Consider the following 16,628-nt stretch of genomic DNA (forward strand, 5'->3'; position numbering starts at 1 on the left):
TGCGTCAAATCCTAACTTCAGAAAGTACGTGTTGCTGTCCGTGGTGCTGAAACGTCGGCAGCCCTGAGCGCCAACATTATGCTGGTTTATCTTGGTCCCTTCAAGACTTTAAAAAAAACTAAAACAAAAAATACAATTAAAGTGTAGTTTGTGTAAATATATATACATATTTGATAAGTGGAGTTTGTTTGCCCCCTAATTATCCGGGCACCAGGCAGAGGTCATTGATGGTGTACGCAGCTTTTCACTTGTGGCCCACGTCACTGCATACATCAGCAGCTCGGTGCTCTTTCTCAATAATTTAAAATCACATGGTCACATTGACAAAGCCCACAGACCACCGAGCCGCGATGCTGTCAATGATTAGTGCGGATGTGCTGGCACAAGGCAGGTAGAGAGAGGGGGAGGGAGAGAGAGAGAGAGAGAGAAAGGGAGAGAGAGAGGGAGGGAGGGAGGGAGGGAGGATGCTGCCAGCGGAAAATGGCTGCTGCAACCTCAAGCCTATCCTGATACACCAAAACGACATCAAGGTGGAGAGAGAGGGAGGGAGGGAGAGAGAGAGAGAGAGAGATTAGGAAAATGAGAGCAGATAGAGGGAGAATGTGAGTGAGTCTGAGTGTTTCCTGAAAGGAGGATAAAAAGAGAGAGGGGGAGAGAGAGTGAGGAGAGGAGAGACCCTGGGGTGGGCTGCTGCAAGAGGCGGGCAACTCCGAGCCATGGATGGCGAGTAAGTCCTTACATTTTCATTTTTAACATTGCACATATACATATTGAGCCACGAGAGAGGACGCCAGCAGCGACCGGCAGTGTTACACCGACCGAGCACCAATGCACTGTTACCACAGTCATCGGTGCTCCAACAATCTCGCAGGCAGCCGGGAATTTAAAAAAAACGAACAAAAAAACAAAACAAAACACCATTACGTAGTCTTGAATCAACAGCATACACCCCGTTTCTGTTAGACCCATGCCAATATGTGAGAAATGTACAGCCAAGCTTTTACATGTGGACCCGAGCTTCTTCTGGATGACTGGCAACACACAATATTCGCGTAAAAAGCTAATTAATAGCAATATAACGACAGCCAAACGATTCAAATGCGTGGTTAGATATGGCGGAAAAAAAAAAAAAAAAAAAAAAAAAAAACAATCACAAAAATCAGTGTGTAAAATGTATGGATGGGGAAGGGAAGGAGAAGGAGAAAAAAGGCGAAATATGGCGAGTTTGGTGGCCAGCATCGCGTCATTCAAGACATGGCTACAGTGAAACGAGGGAGGGATGGAGGCGTTGTGATTTTTATCAACGTGTCTCAGGGTTTCATTATGATTTTTAAAGCCAAACTTTATGAATGAAATGTGATTTTTCTCTCCCTCTCTCTCTCTCCGTCTCTCTCTCTCTCTCCCTCATCCTCACCCCTCCTCTCCTTCCTTCCCTTTTCTAATCGGCCCCCTCCCCCCATCTCTCGTTTCCTCTCCATCCTCTCACCCACTCGTTCCTTTTCTCTTCTTCTTCTTCTTCTCCTCCCTTTTCCACACGCGATTGCCTTTTACTCGGGCCTGGTTTCATTTTGTTTTGGGTTTTTTTCCTCCTCATCATAAATATATATATTTACTGTTGAATGCCTCCGTGTATGTAACGCTGCAGTCTCGCTTCGTCCCATTCATAAAAAATATAACATAATATCGGGGTGTGTTAATGAGCGCGTGCAGCAGGGGCGGAATGGAGAAAAGGAGCGTCTGGGAAAATAAACGCAACAAATTAAGATTCAGTTTAATAACACACTGGGAAAAAAAAAAGAAAAGAAAAGAGGAACACGCGTTCCGTGCACATGTCGAGCTGCGGTGCTGAATTATTCAGCCCGTCGTTCAGCTGCTTCTCTCTCTCTCTCTCTCTCTCTCTCTCTCTCTCTCTTTGTAAGAATGCCGGGGCCTCTGATGGCGAATGGGTGCGTTCATTGATACGTCTATCTGGGAAACACTCATTCCTCCTCCCTCCTCCTCTTCCTCCTCCTACCATTTCTCCCCTTCTCTTTCCTTTCTATCCATTTCTTCCACACTGGAAGTCTTAAAGCCCCTGTTGCATCACAAAAAAAAAAAAAAAGAAAGAAAGAAAAAGAAGTGACAATTGCGCACAATTCAGTCCTGGCGTGCGTAAAGCAGACTTTCCCCTTCTCCTGTGGTAATTAAAATCAGATTCACCTTTTCGGTCACGTGTGTGTTTGTCTTGCATGTGAGTGGACGGTGGAGCCTCTGAGCTGTCATGTTGCAGCGCCACTCACCGGCCAGAGCTGTCGGTTCTCTGCGTTTTTACATTTTTTTCTGTGGACTTCATTTTTTTTTTTTTTTTTAATTGAGACAGTTGAACATTTCCACGTACGTGCACCTGGATGACTGTGCATACAGCATTCACCTGTGTTTAACTCACCTACCTCTTCCTCTGACAGTGTGCGTGTTCGTGCGGTGGTGATGACACGTGACGACTCCAGTGGCGGTTGGGTGCCCCTCGGAGGTGGCGGCCTCAGTCACGTGGTCATATGCAAGGGGCGGAGCCACGACGGCAGGGGGCGGAGAGAGTACGTCATACGTGGAGAGCGGCTGCGAGACCGAGCAGTGAGTGTGTGCGTGTGTTATGGCTGTCCTTGGTGCCACGTGGCCTGTCAACACCAGCTAAAGACTGTAGGTCCATGTGCGGGTCGTGGCTGTCACACCTCCTCAAACTACAGCCCGCTTCCCAACCGCGGCCGCGGGGACTATGGTGTCAATCTAGTCACTGTCCTGACTAGATTGTTCTGTATGTGGCCCTCAGTGGAAATAGGTTGGACTTATGCTTTGAAGACACTGTGAAAAATATTCTCGTCGTTAGATGCAAATATATGGCCCATGGACTAAAACATGGCCAACGAGAGGCGTCGATCTTGCCCTGTGTGACACGGCAAAGTGTAAGAATGATCATCACTGGAGGTCTCAGGGTTAAATGTAATGAACACAACACAGAGGCCCGAGCTGAGACCTCAGCAATGCAGTTCAAGGTTGTTTTGAGCAAATTAGCATCAATCACTGTGAGGGTGAATTTCTACAAAATAAAATGCATGCTTGGAGGATGTGCTTTTTTTTTTTTAATGTATTACTATATTTCACAGGGACTTTGTAAAAATGTGACAGTTTTGCGACAGTTTTATTGATAGTTCCCACTCTAAGATCTCATCAGCTGATCAGATTACGAACCTCCTGTTTCACAGTCAGAGATGCAGCAGGAAAGTACAGAGAGGAGAGAGCACAGACTACATAAAGTTAATGGATTGCAATAGTTCCCAAAGACTCTACGGAGAGTGAGAAGGGTAGAGAAACATGTGATAATGAAGGTCTCCCAGCAGTCTAAACCTATAGCAGCTCAACTGGAAAATAGTTCAACCTGAGCCAGTCTGAGCTCTAAGTTTTAGAAAGCCTGATTTTAAAAGTAGAAACTCGTCGAATCTCCTGGAAGAAAGGAGCACGACAGCTAAAAGTTTTGTTTCCTGTCCTACCTTTTGAAACTTTATCAACCTCCAATCAGCAGGACCCTGAGAACAAAGTGTCCTGGCGGTATAACGTGGAGGTCACAGCTCTTTAACGCACGACAGAGCCGGATTATTAAGAGCTTTGTGTCAACAGAGGAACTGTTAGATTGAACCGGAGTGGAAACTAAAGTTGGACTGAGGACAGACTGGATGATAGAGCGAATCGCCACCAGCATCAGTTCATGCACAGAAGTATCATCAATACTTCAATCGTGCATGCTGTACCTGTGAAAATGCACAAAACTCACCAGCTAATGATAAAGTATAATGTCAATCATATACGGGCCAAGCTTTGATCGGTAACGTGGACAACATATGCGTGCAAAATGATTGAAAAAGAGTGAAAAGCCACGCCGGTAACAAAACAAGTCTCAGGTTTCTGCACAGTTTACAGAAGTCTACCGTTCTCCATTTGCTCAACAAATGTAAAGTAATATTTACGACTTGCTCACTGTTAGCCCCACGAACTGTACAGAGTTACACAGTCCGAGTTACTTAAAAGGTCAATTATGTAAAATCTCGTTGTTTAATTGGTTCTGTTTAAACTCACAAAGCCTTTAAATAATATAACGTGAAGAAGCCTGATGAATCAGAGACTATGATCTGGTTCTTGATTATTAATTTGCTTGATTGAGACGTTTTGAACACAATAATGGCTGAAACTAAAACTCCCAAAGCTCCGAGAGCTGGACTGAGGACAGGCTGGACAGATTAGAGAATCACCGCCAGCAGCGGTTGGTGCACAAAAACATCCTCACTACTTCACTCTTATCAACTGCAGCTGTATAAATGCATTTCTGCGCGGATTTACTTCCTTAGGAAAGTAATCAGTTACATTATGTTTGCATGACTCTGGAACATCACTCCAGGTGCATTGTAGAGTCATTAGTAGCTCACACCAGTTTAAAAATAAACCTTTTAAATGTCCATTTGTGAGCTTTAATCTCTCTGTTATGAGTTATCTCGAGGTCGTTATATACAAAATCAGTCTTTTTGTTATTTGTTATACTGTTTTACTTCAAACCCTGTGATAAAATCAACAGATACTCCTGATACCAGCTCTGTCTGTTTTAGGTTCATTATTATCTTATCAGAAAAATCAGTTCACACTCTATTGATTGGAGGTTTTCTTTTAGTTACCGTGGAAGAAAGTTAATAAACAGTTGAGAAGAATTATTCTTCACTGACTGACAGGAACTACTTCTTCATCCACTATTTATAGTACTGTTAACAACATGTGCAGTGAGAATGCTCCACACCTTTGCATTAAAATCCTTAAGTTTGGACTCCTATACGCAGCTTTTTCTGAACTGAAAACCAGATCAGGGCTATTTTCCAATATGTTGCATGTAAATAAGAATACGCACATTTACTGTTATTCATTGTTACAGTTAAAAAGCATTTACTTTTCTGGACAAAATAAGCTGCGAGACAATGTGCTAGTACTGACAATAATACTTTAGTACTGAATTGGATTGACGTCTTTACCACAATCAACAGTTTTGCTTGATTTTGTTGTTTCAGTAGCTGAGCACATCTAATGTAAATAGAGAAATGAAGTCCCGTCTTGGTGAGTGAACGATTTTCTTGTGTTGTGGTTATTGCTTGCTTCTCCCTTCAGCCGGTGTTGGATTGTGCGGTGCAAAGGGGGTTAGTGTACAACAAGGTGAACCCCATCTTCCATCACTGGCGAGTTGAAGATAGGAAGTTTGGCCTTACGTTCCAGAGCCCTGCCGACGCCATCTCCTTTGAGAAAGGACTGCAGGCTGTCATAGACAAGCTCGACCAAGGTACACACTCTCCGATCGAACTGCATTTACGAAAAATGCAGAGGGAGTCTGAATCTCTCCTTTTTTCTGCCCATGTCACCAAGGCTCGGACTCGCCCTCGTCCTCCACGCCAGAGGAGGCCGACACAGAGGACGATGGACAAGCTGTGAGTATCCGAGCAGGTTATTACACTGAATTGACCTCTGGTTAAGCCCCGTCCCCATTAGTTACTGTCGCTAGATTGCTAAGATTATACAAGGCATTACTTTACTTTGGAACAAATGTAGACATCTTTGTTTATAGTTGTCGCATTGAGTTTGTGTATTTTGCCTCACAGCATCTTCTACAGGAGACATTTGTCCACATTTTGTTTGGGTTTGGATTTTTGTTTTTTTTGTTTTGGGTCGTTGAATGCAATTGGTTCATTTGGGGGCGGGGCTTAGCTAAAGGTCAATTCCTCATCCTGAATGTTACTTACCAGTCGCAGTAAGAAAAACTGTACTTTAAAGGTACAGTAGGCAAGATTTAATCAATGCCACCTCGAGCCACTGGGTGGAAATAGTGAGTTATTGATTCTCTGTTTTCATGCTCTTTTCATTTCCTGTTCTGACTCGTTCTTTCTATGACTACAAAATATAGGCAGAGATACAGACACTCGCTCAACCATCTTGTGCTTCAAACTGATCTGACAAATAATATTCACAACACAAAATGTCTTTCCCCATCACATACTGCATTTAATCCAAAAGTCACAATTTCTTCGCAGACATCCTAGATTTGCTCAATAAAAATAACAAAACCTTCATTTACTTTCACAGGCCAGCGTTTTGCTGACATCTCTGTTCCTCACATTCAGGGTTTATTAGAGTGAGTTATGGGTCCGTGTACCTTCCGGCCATTCGATTTTCGTTTTGATGTCGAAGAACGAAAAACCGGAAACAATCCGATTTTCGTTTTTCCATTTGATATTGGGAAACGTTTTTAAATTGAAAATGGAAAAACGTAAATCGGATGGTTCCCGGTTTCCTGATATGCATTTCTGAAACAAAAATCGGGAAATAAAATCCAACCGTAATTCTTTATTTAAAGTTTGAGTTTCCGGAAAACCGGAAGTCGAGTCTCTTCTTCGCTTGATGGGAGAGTAAACAAAGGCACATTGCGTTGAACCACAGAACCACACACCCCCACCCATCCACTGACCATCGACACCCTCCCCCCCAGTCCGCTGCCCCGGGAGTTTTGAACGTGGTCCGAGCTCTTTAAAGGATGGAGTCATTCGTTTTGTTTCGTGGTGGGAAAAGAGTTGGCAAAGACAGTTTCTGGAGTTCCAGAGTGGGCGGCGAACAAAAAATGAGGTAATGCAACATTTGATCTCAAGCAAAATCTGATTTAGGTTATGAATTATGTTGTGTGCTTTCATATGCACTTATAGAGAAATCTTAAATTATGGCCTGTATTATCCTTTATTCTCTTCAGTTGCTTCTTTTTGTTCTCACATGTAAGTCAAAGAGCTGAAGACGGCCATCTCCAGGATGTCATTCAAAAAACAGATGACCTGAAGCAGGCTGCTGAGAGCAGAAGCCTCCACTTCAACAGCAGCATCCATGCTGTGAAGGGTCTGGATGCTGCCTTGGATTACATTCAATTAACTTGATTATGTATTTTTGAGTGGAGCACTTTATTAACCTTGCTGTTGTAGTTGATTTTGATGTTTTTATGTACATGGTTTTTTCCTGCTGTTGCACTCAATTTTGATTAGACATCAAAGTTTTTTCCTGCTGTTGCACTACATTGTTCCAAATTTGACTTACCTTTACCATGCACTTTGAGCCTGCTGTTACACTTTACTGTTTAATTAAATTGAGAATAAATGAATGTTTTTTTGAAATAGTATGGAATAAATTCATATTTATTTCAAACCCCAGGCATTGGTTAAATATGTTGATTTTGATTCTTTACTAAATTCATGAACAAAGTTTGTCTTAATATTGTGCTGCAAAAAAGAAACAAGATTTAAAGACAAAATAGAAATCCAACATTTCTTTAACTACCTTTATTGGTAGGTCACAGTAAGAAAAATATACAAACCTCGACCCAAATCCTCTCAATGCGGTGGTTCTGAAAGTAAAGACAAAAAAACCAAACATATTTGAGTATCATGAATAACATGAGTGCATGTAAACAACAATGCAGTCAATTTCTCAATGTACTGTTCGGAAAAAGAACAGCAACAAAGATAACCTACCGATGTTGATGGCGTCTGCAGGAAGGCTGGCCTTTCTGTGTTGAATCTGTAGCCAGATAGTTTCTCCTGCATGAACAAGCTCAGGTAAAACTCAGTCCCACAGTCTGCTCCAAGTTGATCCCACAACCCGTACTTCAACACTGCCTCCCTTTAACAGCGACATAAAATAAAAACAATATGAGATGTGAATATGCTTATATGTTTGTGTTTCGGGACAAAACAAAACAGGGTCTAACATCATGATGACTTTTCACATGTTGGCATAAAACCTCAATATAAAATCCTGTCTCCGTTGGAACCAAACCAATTTGGAATTCCTTGCAATATGTAATACCATACCTGTACACCTCCTCATATATTTTGAGGTTGTTTTTAACTGCCATGGTGGAATGGGCCACCAATTTCCCACTGTATCCATCAATGGCTACAACATGGGGAACTCCAAACATCACCAACTTCTCATTTTGGTCAATGTGGAGTTTCTGACCAAAGTAGTCAGCCCTGTGCGGGACGGGATTGAGGTTCCAGGCTCCCTTAAAGAAAGAAAAATAATAAAAGCTTTAGAAATCTGACCATTTCAATAGTGATTATTTTGAAAAAAGGCTTACATGTTGACGAGCTTCATGGTGTTGAGGGTAAACCACTTGCAAGGCGGCTCCCACTCTCCTTTCACTGGCATGTCTGCCTTTAGAAGAGAGGAACCCTGTCGTCATTTTCCTCCCATATATTGGCCCAACCTATCAACTCAAACACATGAAGTAGAAAGATGATGAAAATGACACACAACTGCATAAAGAGCTGTATCAGGTTGTTACTAGTAATACTATCCAGGAGAACACCAATATTACATTTGTGTATTATATTATGAACCATTAACGAATATACAAAATGGTATCATTAGTTGTTTGTTTTTTTTAGAATGTGTAAAAATCTTATTGGAACTACAAATTAACAGTGAGAACGTGTTCTCCCAATAAAGGTAGTTAAAAAATGTTGGATTTCTATTTTGTCTTTAAATCTTGTTTCTTTTTTGCAGCCCAATATTAAGACAAACTTTATTCATGAATTTAGTAAAGAATCAAAATCAACATATTTAACCAATGCCTGGGATTTTAAATAAATATGAATTTATTCCATACTATTTCAAAAAAACATTCATTTATTCTCAATTTAATTAAACAGTAAAGTGTAACAGCAGGCTCAAAGTGCATGGTAAAGGTAAGTCAAATTTGCAACAGCAGGAAAAAACCATGTACATAAAAACATCAAAATCAACTACAACAGCAAGGTTAATAAAGTGCTCCACTCAAAAATACATAATCAAGTTAATTGAATGTAATCCAAGGCAGCATCCAGACCCTTCACAGCATGGATGCTGCTGTTGAAGTGGAGGCTTCTGCTCTCAGCAGCCTGCTTCAGGTCATCTGTTTTTTGAATGACATCCTGGAGATGGCCGTCTTCAGCTCTTTGACTTACATGTGAGAACAAAAAGAAGCAACTGAAGAGAATAAAGGATAATACAGGCCATAATTTAAGATTTCTCTGTAAGTGCATATGAAAGCACACAACATAATTCATAACCTAAATCAGATTTTGCTTGAGATCAAATGTTGCATTACCTTGTTTTTTTGTTCGCCGTCCACTCTGGAACTCCAGAAACTGTCTTTGCCAACTCTTTTCCCACCACGAAACAAAACGAATGACTCCATCCTTTAAAGCAGAGTTTTGCAACCACTGTGCCGCGGCACACTGAAACTCGTCGCTCTTCTTAAAGCTGCTCAGTGAAGAAAAACAAACACGGCCGTGAAGTGTGACGTCCTTCAGCTCGTCTCTCACGACTCCTGAACTGTCCTCTGGGCAGAGACTCACCTCAACCAAACCCTTCTGCATCAAAAGCCAGCGACTGGGAATATATAAATTTTTTCTTTTTCTTTTTATGCTCGTCTCCCGTTTTTCATTTCCCAATATCAAATCAAAAAACGAAAATCAGATGGTTTCCGGTTTTTCGTTCTCCGACATTAAAACGAAAATCGAATGGCCGGAAGGTACACGGGCCGTTATGTGACTCGTGTGGTGACTTGTGACCTGTGCCAGTCCCATACAGGGAGCGAGTCGTCGTCCAACAGCAGAAAAGAGATGCTTCCCAAACCCATTACCATAGTGACGAGCGAGTCGTCGTCTACCTGCTTCGTCCGGTCGGAGGAGTTTAGTTTTGGAGCCAGCCATGCTGTTACCACGCAGACACCTGCTCAGGTAGCACCACTTACCACCATACCCTGCTGAGATTACGTAAAGAGATGCATTTTGATTTGATTTCAGTTCATTTTGGGGGGGGGGGATGTTTTCTTTTTAATGTCAGTGAGAAGGAAAACCCAATGCTGTAGTGGTTGGTACCTTTACTTTAATGCTTGATGACCCTAGATTGATCCTGAGCTCCTTCACCTATCAGCCTGCCGGCTTGAGTGTATTTGTGGTTATATGTGTGTGTGTGTGTGTGTGTGTGTGTGTGTGTGTGTGTGTGTGTGTGTGTGTGTGTGTGTGTGTGTGTGTGTGTGTGTGTGTGTTAGCCTTGTGACCTCGACACGATGTCGCTCACCTTTTGCCCCAACTAGGATCAAGTTGTGCATCATCTGGGACTGATGCCACCACCATGGCACTAAGATTGATTGATGAATTGCTCCTAAATACATTTTCTTTTGTAAATTGTTGACTATTTTTGGTGCTTGGTGTTTTTGTTTTTAATGGACCGGTCACCTGTGCTGGTTGTATACCTGGTTGCACACTTCATCGGGGTCAGCCAGGGCCCCATGGGTCCCTTGGATAAAGTGGTGAAGTAAATGGATGCAGGGATGAAAAGTTTGCGAGCTTTAATGAAGGATGGCTCATAAATCATGGTCTTTTAACTGTCTTCTTGTGCATTGAGGGTCTGTGATAGAGTCAGCTGTAAGTGATGGATGGATGTATGTATGGATGGATGGATGGATTGGGATGTTCTCAGCCCACCTCCAACGATGCGCTGACATCAAAAAGCTTCTTGGTGATTTGTCGGATGACTTGATGAATTCTGGAGATGAAAAACGTTCTGTGAGCGCTGCCACAGTACGCACTGTTCCTGACTCACTGTGTAATCCTACACCCTCTCCACAGATCCACACCAGGTCAGGACAGCACCAGCTCTCACAAATGACGGCTGTGTTGAATCCCCCAGCGCCCCCGCCCCCACCTCCTGCTCCACCCACTCCTCCCGTGGGCCCCCCGGCCTCATCCCCCCTGTCCCCCCTCCCGCCCACTTTCTCGTTGCTGGAGGGGGGAGACCTGCGCAGCGTGGACCCGTGCAAAGACCTGTGGGGTTCCCGAGGTTATGAGGACTACAGACGGGCGGGGGCCACCAGGACTATGGTTGGGGGGCTGACTGGGGGCGTGGTTGTCAGTGGCGGAGGGAGTATGCAGGACAAGTCGGAGCTATGTGTGGTTCGCTTTGAGAAGGAGCTGGCAGGAGTGGGGACGGCGGGCTGCGAAGTGACCGTGAGCCTGGACAGCAAAGCCTCCCAGCGTCTGTCCTCGTCGTCGCCCACTTGCATGTCCATGCCCAACGCCGTGTCGGGCGTGTCCTCAGGTGCTGGCTCGCCCCAGGAGACGGGCAAAAGCTCGCCTTCGCCCTGCTGCATCCACACCTCACTAGCCACGCCCCGGTCGCGGACTCGTAAGAGAGGGGGAGGGGCCAGCAGCAGCGGCGACCCCGGGGTGATCTCCCCGGACGACGACAGCCCGTGCCCTCAGGCGTCGTCGTCGTGCTCGTCTCGCTGTGTGTACTGCCGCTCGGTTTTCAGCGCCTCGGAGAACGGGCGGGGCCGCTGCAGAGACGCCCCGGACCCCGCCCTGCACTGCCTACGCCAGTGGACCTGTGTGTGGTGTGCGGAGAGTCTGCTCTACCACTGCATGTCGGACTCTGAGGGGGAGTTCTGGGAGCCTTGTTCGTGCGATGACTCGATGGGGGGCCACCCGCACCCCCTTTGCTGTGCCCGCTGGCTGGCTCTCCTGGCCCTGTCACTCTTCGTGCCCTGCATGTGCTGCTACCTGCCTTTGCGCGCCTGCCTGCGATGTGGGGAGAGGTGTGGCTGCTGTGGAGGAAAGCACAAGGCGGTCCGATGAGGCCAGGCTCGGGGGGGGTGGGAGGGGTCCCCCGGACCAAGGGGGTTTGGGTAAAGTGCGGAGAGAGCACAGGAAACAGGAGGTGGCCCCCCCCCCAGCAGGTGGAACAGGGCTCTCAGAAGAACCAAACCTCCTACGTGTCCCTCCAAAGCCCCACAGCCTTCCACTGCATTCAGCTCTTTCTCTTTTCAACCCGGGGCCTTTCCTCGCCGGTCCCCGAGTGCTGGAGAAGCATCGCACTCGGACCGGGCTCTGCGGGAGTCACCCGGAGCCTTCATAGTGGATTTACAGAGCGGCGGCTGGGCTACAGTTAGCGGTCAGTGACTTCATCGCAGAACGAGGGTGGCAGAGGCAACGGTGACGTGTACACTGTTTCAAATGTCCGTTTGTTTTCTTTTTCTTTTCTTTTTTTTAATTCAGAAAGAAAAAGTAAAAAAACAAAAGATGTTTATATATATGATTGTTATAATTTTAATTGGTATATTTTATTAAATGTAAAAACATATTGACATGATCCCCCAAAATGGCACACACATTCGCGTATTGACAAACACGAGATCTTGGGGAAGCTTCACGTTGGCCTGTTTATCAGTCAGATGAACAGATGTCACCCTTTACCTCTTTTTTTACCTCAGATGTGACTCCAACCTTGCTCATATAAGAAAAGGGAGAAAGTACGTAGACCGTATGAGCATCTGAGCCCACAAAGTGTTGTCTTATAAGGTAGTTAACCACAGTGGAAGTAAGGTTATCAAATGCAAAGAGACAATTACAGTTAAGGGAAGTTGCAATGACAACCACAAAGACTTAAATCAAATCATAATAATATCCATAATGTAACCAAACACAAGGTTGCTTTTTGTTTAATGAAGGAAAAATAAGAGAACATGTGTCAGACATCAAACAGCCTCACTTTGCACATTCCCCCCCACCCCCTCATATATTTTTAATATCAATCATCATAAAAACCACCACTGTACTTGTTGAATCAGTCAAGGTGCTTACAAACTGAGGCCTCTGAGCGAGTCTATTCTACCTAATGTACACCACAGCCGTACACTCCCCAAAGAAAACAGGACCCCGTGCTAACCAATCCGACCCAGCGTCTCGGCCTTTTAAGTGAGATGCCACCAAAAAGACAAAAACGAAAAGAGAGAAAAAAAAAAGTTAAGTGCAATGAACAATGTGTTGAAAGAGTATTTTTGTACCGGTTACTCACGTTAGGAAAAGCCGAAATGGGAAAAGTGTAGGAACTGAAATACTGTAGTGTGTTACTGTGCTTGATATAAAAGGTAAATAGGAACACAAAGTTGTATTTGAGCAGCAGCACGTGGCTCACGGGTGTGACATTTGAACGTGTGTGCTGTAGACTGTTGACCCTGTGATAAGAAAGGAGACACATTCACTTGAAAAAATAAACAAACAAAAGATGAATGAAGGTAGGTCTTTGTCGGGCCGCAGTGGCAAATGTGTTTGCTGAATGTTGCTTTAAGTATAAAGTCGAAAAGCTGCTATCTTGAGTCCTGCCCTATAAATGCTATTCCATTCAAACGTTCCCAAAACCTCGCAGAAATCTGAGGTGTTGCATGAGAGTCAGAAACAATCCTTCAAATTCTTACTCCAACCAAAGTGCTGGGGATGTGAAACAGTTTGTGACGACATTTTACGGCAAAGATTTAAAAAAACCGAAACGAAACGAAATGCCCCCTCACGTTTTTATCCCTGTGGTGATGTGGTACGCTGCCTTTCTGTGTTTATTCTTCATAAAAGACATCATTTTGATATCCATTCCTGAATTTGACGCATTTATAGTCATCAGTGGTGCATTAAAAATTAACCGGAACTTGGGAAAGTTGGTGGGAAATTCAACACGTCATATGTGCATCATTTAGCTTTGATTGGTCTGAGACTGATCTGAAGTTTCTAGGAAGTCGCGGCGACCTGGAAAACTGCTCATTGCTTTGTTCTGAGGGCGTTCAGAGAAGCGGGCGTGTCCGCTGGTGTTCGTCATATTGTTTCTGTCGATCAGAGGAAAGAATCTGCAACATCTCTTAAAGGGAATTTAAGGTGAAAAAGTGGCCTGGTGTGACCCAGGTGTGACCCAGTGACCCCTGTAAAACCCTGCTGGATAAACCGTGTCTATTTATGTGAGTGGAAAACTGGAGGCAATATTGACTTTACAAGCATAATTTAATTCACGTGTGATGACAATCATTTTAATCATTTATCTGCAAATCTTGCTTCCGTTAACTCCCAATGTGGAACTCGACATTTCCCAATCTCCCAACTGGTATCTTCAGGAGTTCCCAGCTTCTTCGACACGCCACAAGTTCATATATCAAACCTGATTACCACCAAATGTGGTAATCAGACTCAAACTAATTTGGTGTTGTGGTCCAGACAACCCAACCCAGGTCCTCGGAGGTTAGATATACTGGTTCTTCAGGCTTTTTAAAAATTCATTCATATGGCTGGAAAAATGGAAAGCTACCAGCTGGGAAAGTTTAATTCCTGAGTTTATAACAGCAACTATGAACATCATAAAAATCCGTGGATTAAATGAAACACAAAAGGACACAAATTAAACATGCTTGTATTTTAAAGTGAACTGATTTCTGGATGTATTGAAACACTACAGTTTTTTTTTTATTATAGCTATTATAACCTGCATGTGCTCGGCTACTGAAAAAGCAAAAAATAAATCTGCAGATAAATATTATATATGTTGTTATTACGCATTTGTACCAACACTGATATTAAAAACATTGCTTGTTAAGTCAATAATATCTAACATTGTACTTCTGTAAGTATTGACCTACTGCCATTTTTCCAATAGATGACAAACTACATGTGCTAGGCGAATGAAGTTGCCATGTGCCGATTAATAATATAAATCTCATCATCAGCACGTATAGAAAATAATGCCTGTAAAGCCTGAGAGACTTTCCCGTCATACGTATGGAAATGCAGATAGTTTTTTTCTGGAGCAGCTCACATGATATCGTCACTTTCACTGCGGTTTATTGCAAATGGATCCAGTCATTTGCTTCCTGAAAGTGGAGTTTAGGCGTATTTTTCCCACTCTGAAGTGGGAAAAAACTTTCCCAATTTCCTGTAACCTTGTTATGCACCAAAAAAATACTTCAACTGTCCTTATTCGTAGATTCCTACCATCTGTGTTTGACATTAGACAATGGAATAATATACATTAAAAAGGCATACGCATCATAACTGTTAAGAAATTGGCCACACAAAGCGAGGATAGATAATTTAATAGTAAAACAATGACAGCAACATAGATGTAAGTGTTGCTAATAGGCTGTTTAACCATGTGGAGCTCTGATGATAGAATGAAATGAGCTTTTTCTGCAAACAAAAGTATGAAAGAATAACGCTTAAAATGCAACATGCACCATCACTGAAAGGGGATTTGACTTCTTGCAGGTGTGAGTGAATGTGTGTGGGGCATTTCTCTTCCAAAATCTGTTCGTTCTCATGGAAAATTAAGGAAATAAAAGTGCTTTAAGGACGTCAGATGATGACCGGTAAGAAGAGTCTCGTGACTGAACATCAAATTACGGCAGAATGAACCTTTCAGAAGCTTCACCGTATTATTTACATTTTAGGTTTTTGCCAAGAACTTTTTATCCAAAGTGACTTAAAGTGAGTGAATAGGGAGTGAAGATCAGCGTCAGGACACTCAACTCGCTGACGAATGCAGCCCCCGACTTCTCTGTGACGGGATGTTTGTCTTCACTACGAGGCCAGCCTGCCAACAATGTTGGTCCACTTAGAAAAAAAAATAAAAAATTTAAAAGAAAAGATAAAGGCTTCCTGTTATGACTGCAGGAAACACAAACTCAAGTCGGTCACCAGACTGCCATCCCCTGATCTTGAAAGTTGTCCAACACACACATTCCCCACCAATCTGCAGTGTGCGCGCACACACACACACACACACACACACAGACACACACACACACACACAAAATGGTGCAGACACACACAGAACTAGTAAAGCCATTGCACACAGTTTGCTACTTCTGGTCCACAATCGGTGTTGGAGTACAGTAACTGACAGTCATGCGATCACAACTGCAGGCCCCATTCTTACATCTTAATAAATGTGCCTTTTGATTTGAGTAATCAATAACTTATGATTTCTAAGTAACTCTGTATTAAGTACTCTTTTACTTTTTTTTTTTTTTGGTTATTGATTTCTGCCAATGTGCATATTTTCAAATGTACGTATTTATTAGTTTCAAAGTAGTTAATGAGATATTACTTGTTTATTTATTTATTGAGATATTTATTCTGATTCTTTATTTTTTGAGACAGGTTTTTATCTTCTGTGCTGTCTTACTTCTGACTTTGTGCCAATGTGCTGCTTTGAGGTGTTACATATCGTGGGTTTGTATCATTATTAAACCCTCACTCTATATTTTAACCCAGCGCTTTCTTCTCCTCTCTCACGTGCGCATGTCTGAACTCACTGTGACTTTTGTTCCTCCAAATAATGTTTGAAACTTTTATCCTATAAATAATCCACCGTGCTCTCGAAGGCAGGCCTGTCAAACTCCCCGATTTGAACAACGCTGGATGATTAAATACCAACAAATAAAATTTTTTACTTGGTAATATACTTGGTAATTATAAACATATAATAAAGAAATTATACATTTAATGTAAATTTGACCAAATCTACACGTCTTTCAATTTATTGAGAAAGAAAATATAGAGCAATTATGAATGCTTGCTCCACTATTTAGCAAATATGTACTATTTAGATAGATAGATAGATAATTACTTTATTCATCCCCAAGGGAAATTGTTTTGTTGCAGCAATCTGGTACATACGAATATTATAAACTACAACAGAATAGTAATAAAAGTAAGAAATAAAAA

At 42.9% G+C, this 16,628-nt stretch overlaps 1 protein-coding gene across 1 annotated transcript; it reads left to right on the forward strand.

Annotated features, from left to right (window-relative positions):
• Positions 1-1,920: 1,920 nt before the first annotated feature.
• On the forward strand, positions 1,921-11,723 carry spred3 (sprouty related EVH1 domain containing 3; the record flags this gene model as incomplete). The annotated part of the gene is made up of 6 exons (XM_080505593.1): positions 1,921-1,946; positions 2,445-2,610; positions 5,179-5,347; positions 5,431-5,492; positions 9,666-9,824; positions 10,719-11,723. The coding sequence occupies 6 exons, from the start codon at positions 1,921-1,923 to the stop codon at positions 11,721-11,723; spliced, it is 1,587 nt and encodes a 528-aa protein (XP_080361719.1).
• Between the last annotated feature and the right edge of the window lie 4,905 nt (positions 11,724-16,628).

This window comes from Blennius ocellaris, assembly GCF_963422515.1.
Source record: "Blennius ocellaris genome assembly, chromosome: 2".
Taxonomy (NCBI): domain Eukaryota; kingdom Metazoa; phylum Chordata; class Actinopteri; order Blenniiformes; family Blenniidae; genus Blennius; species Blennius ocellaris.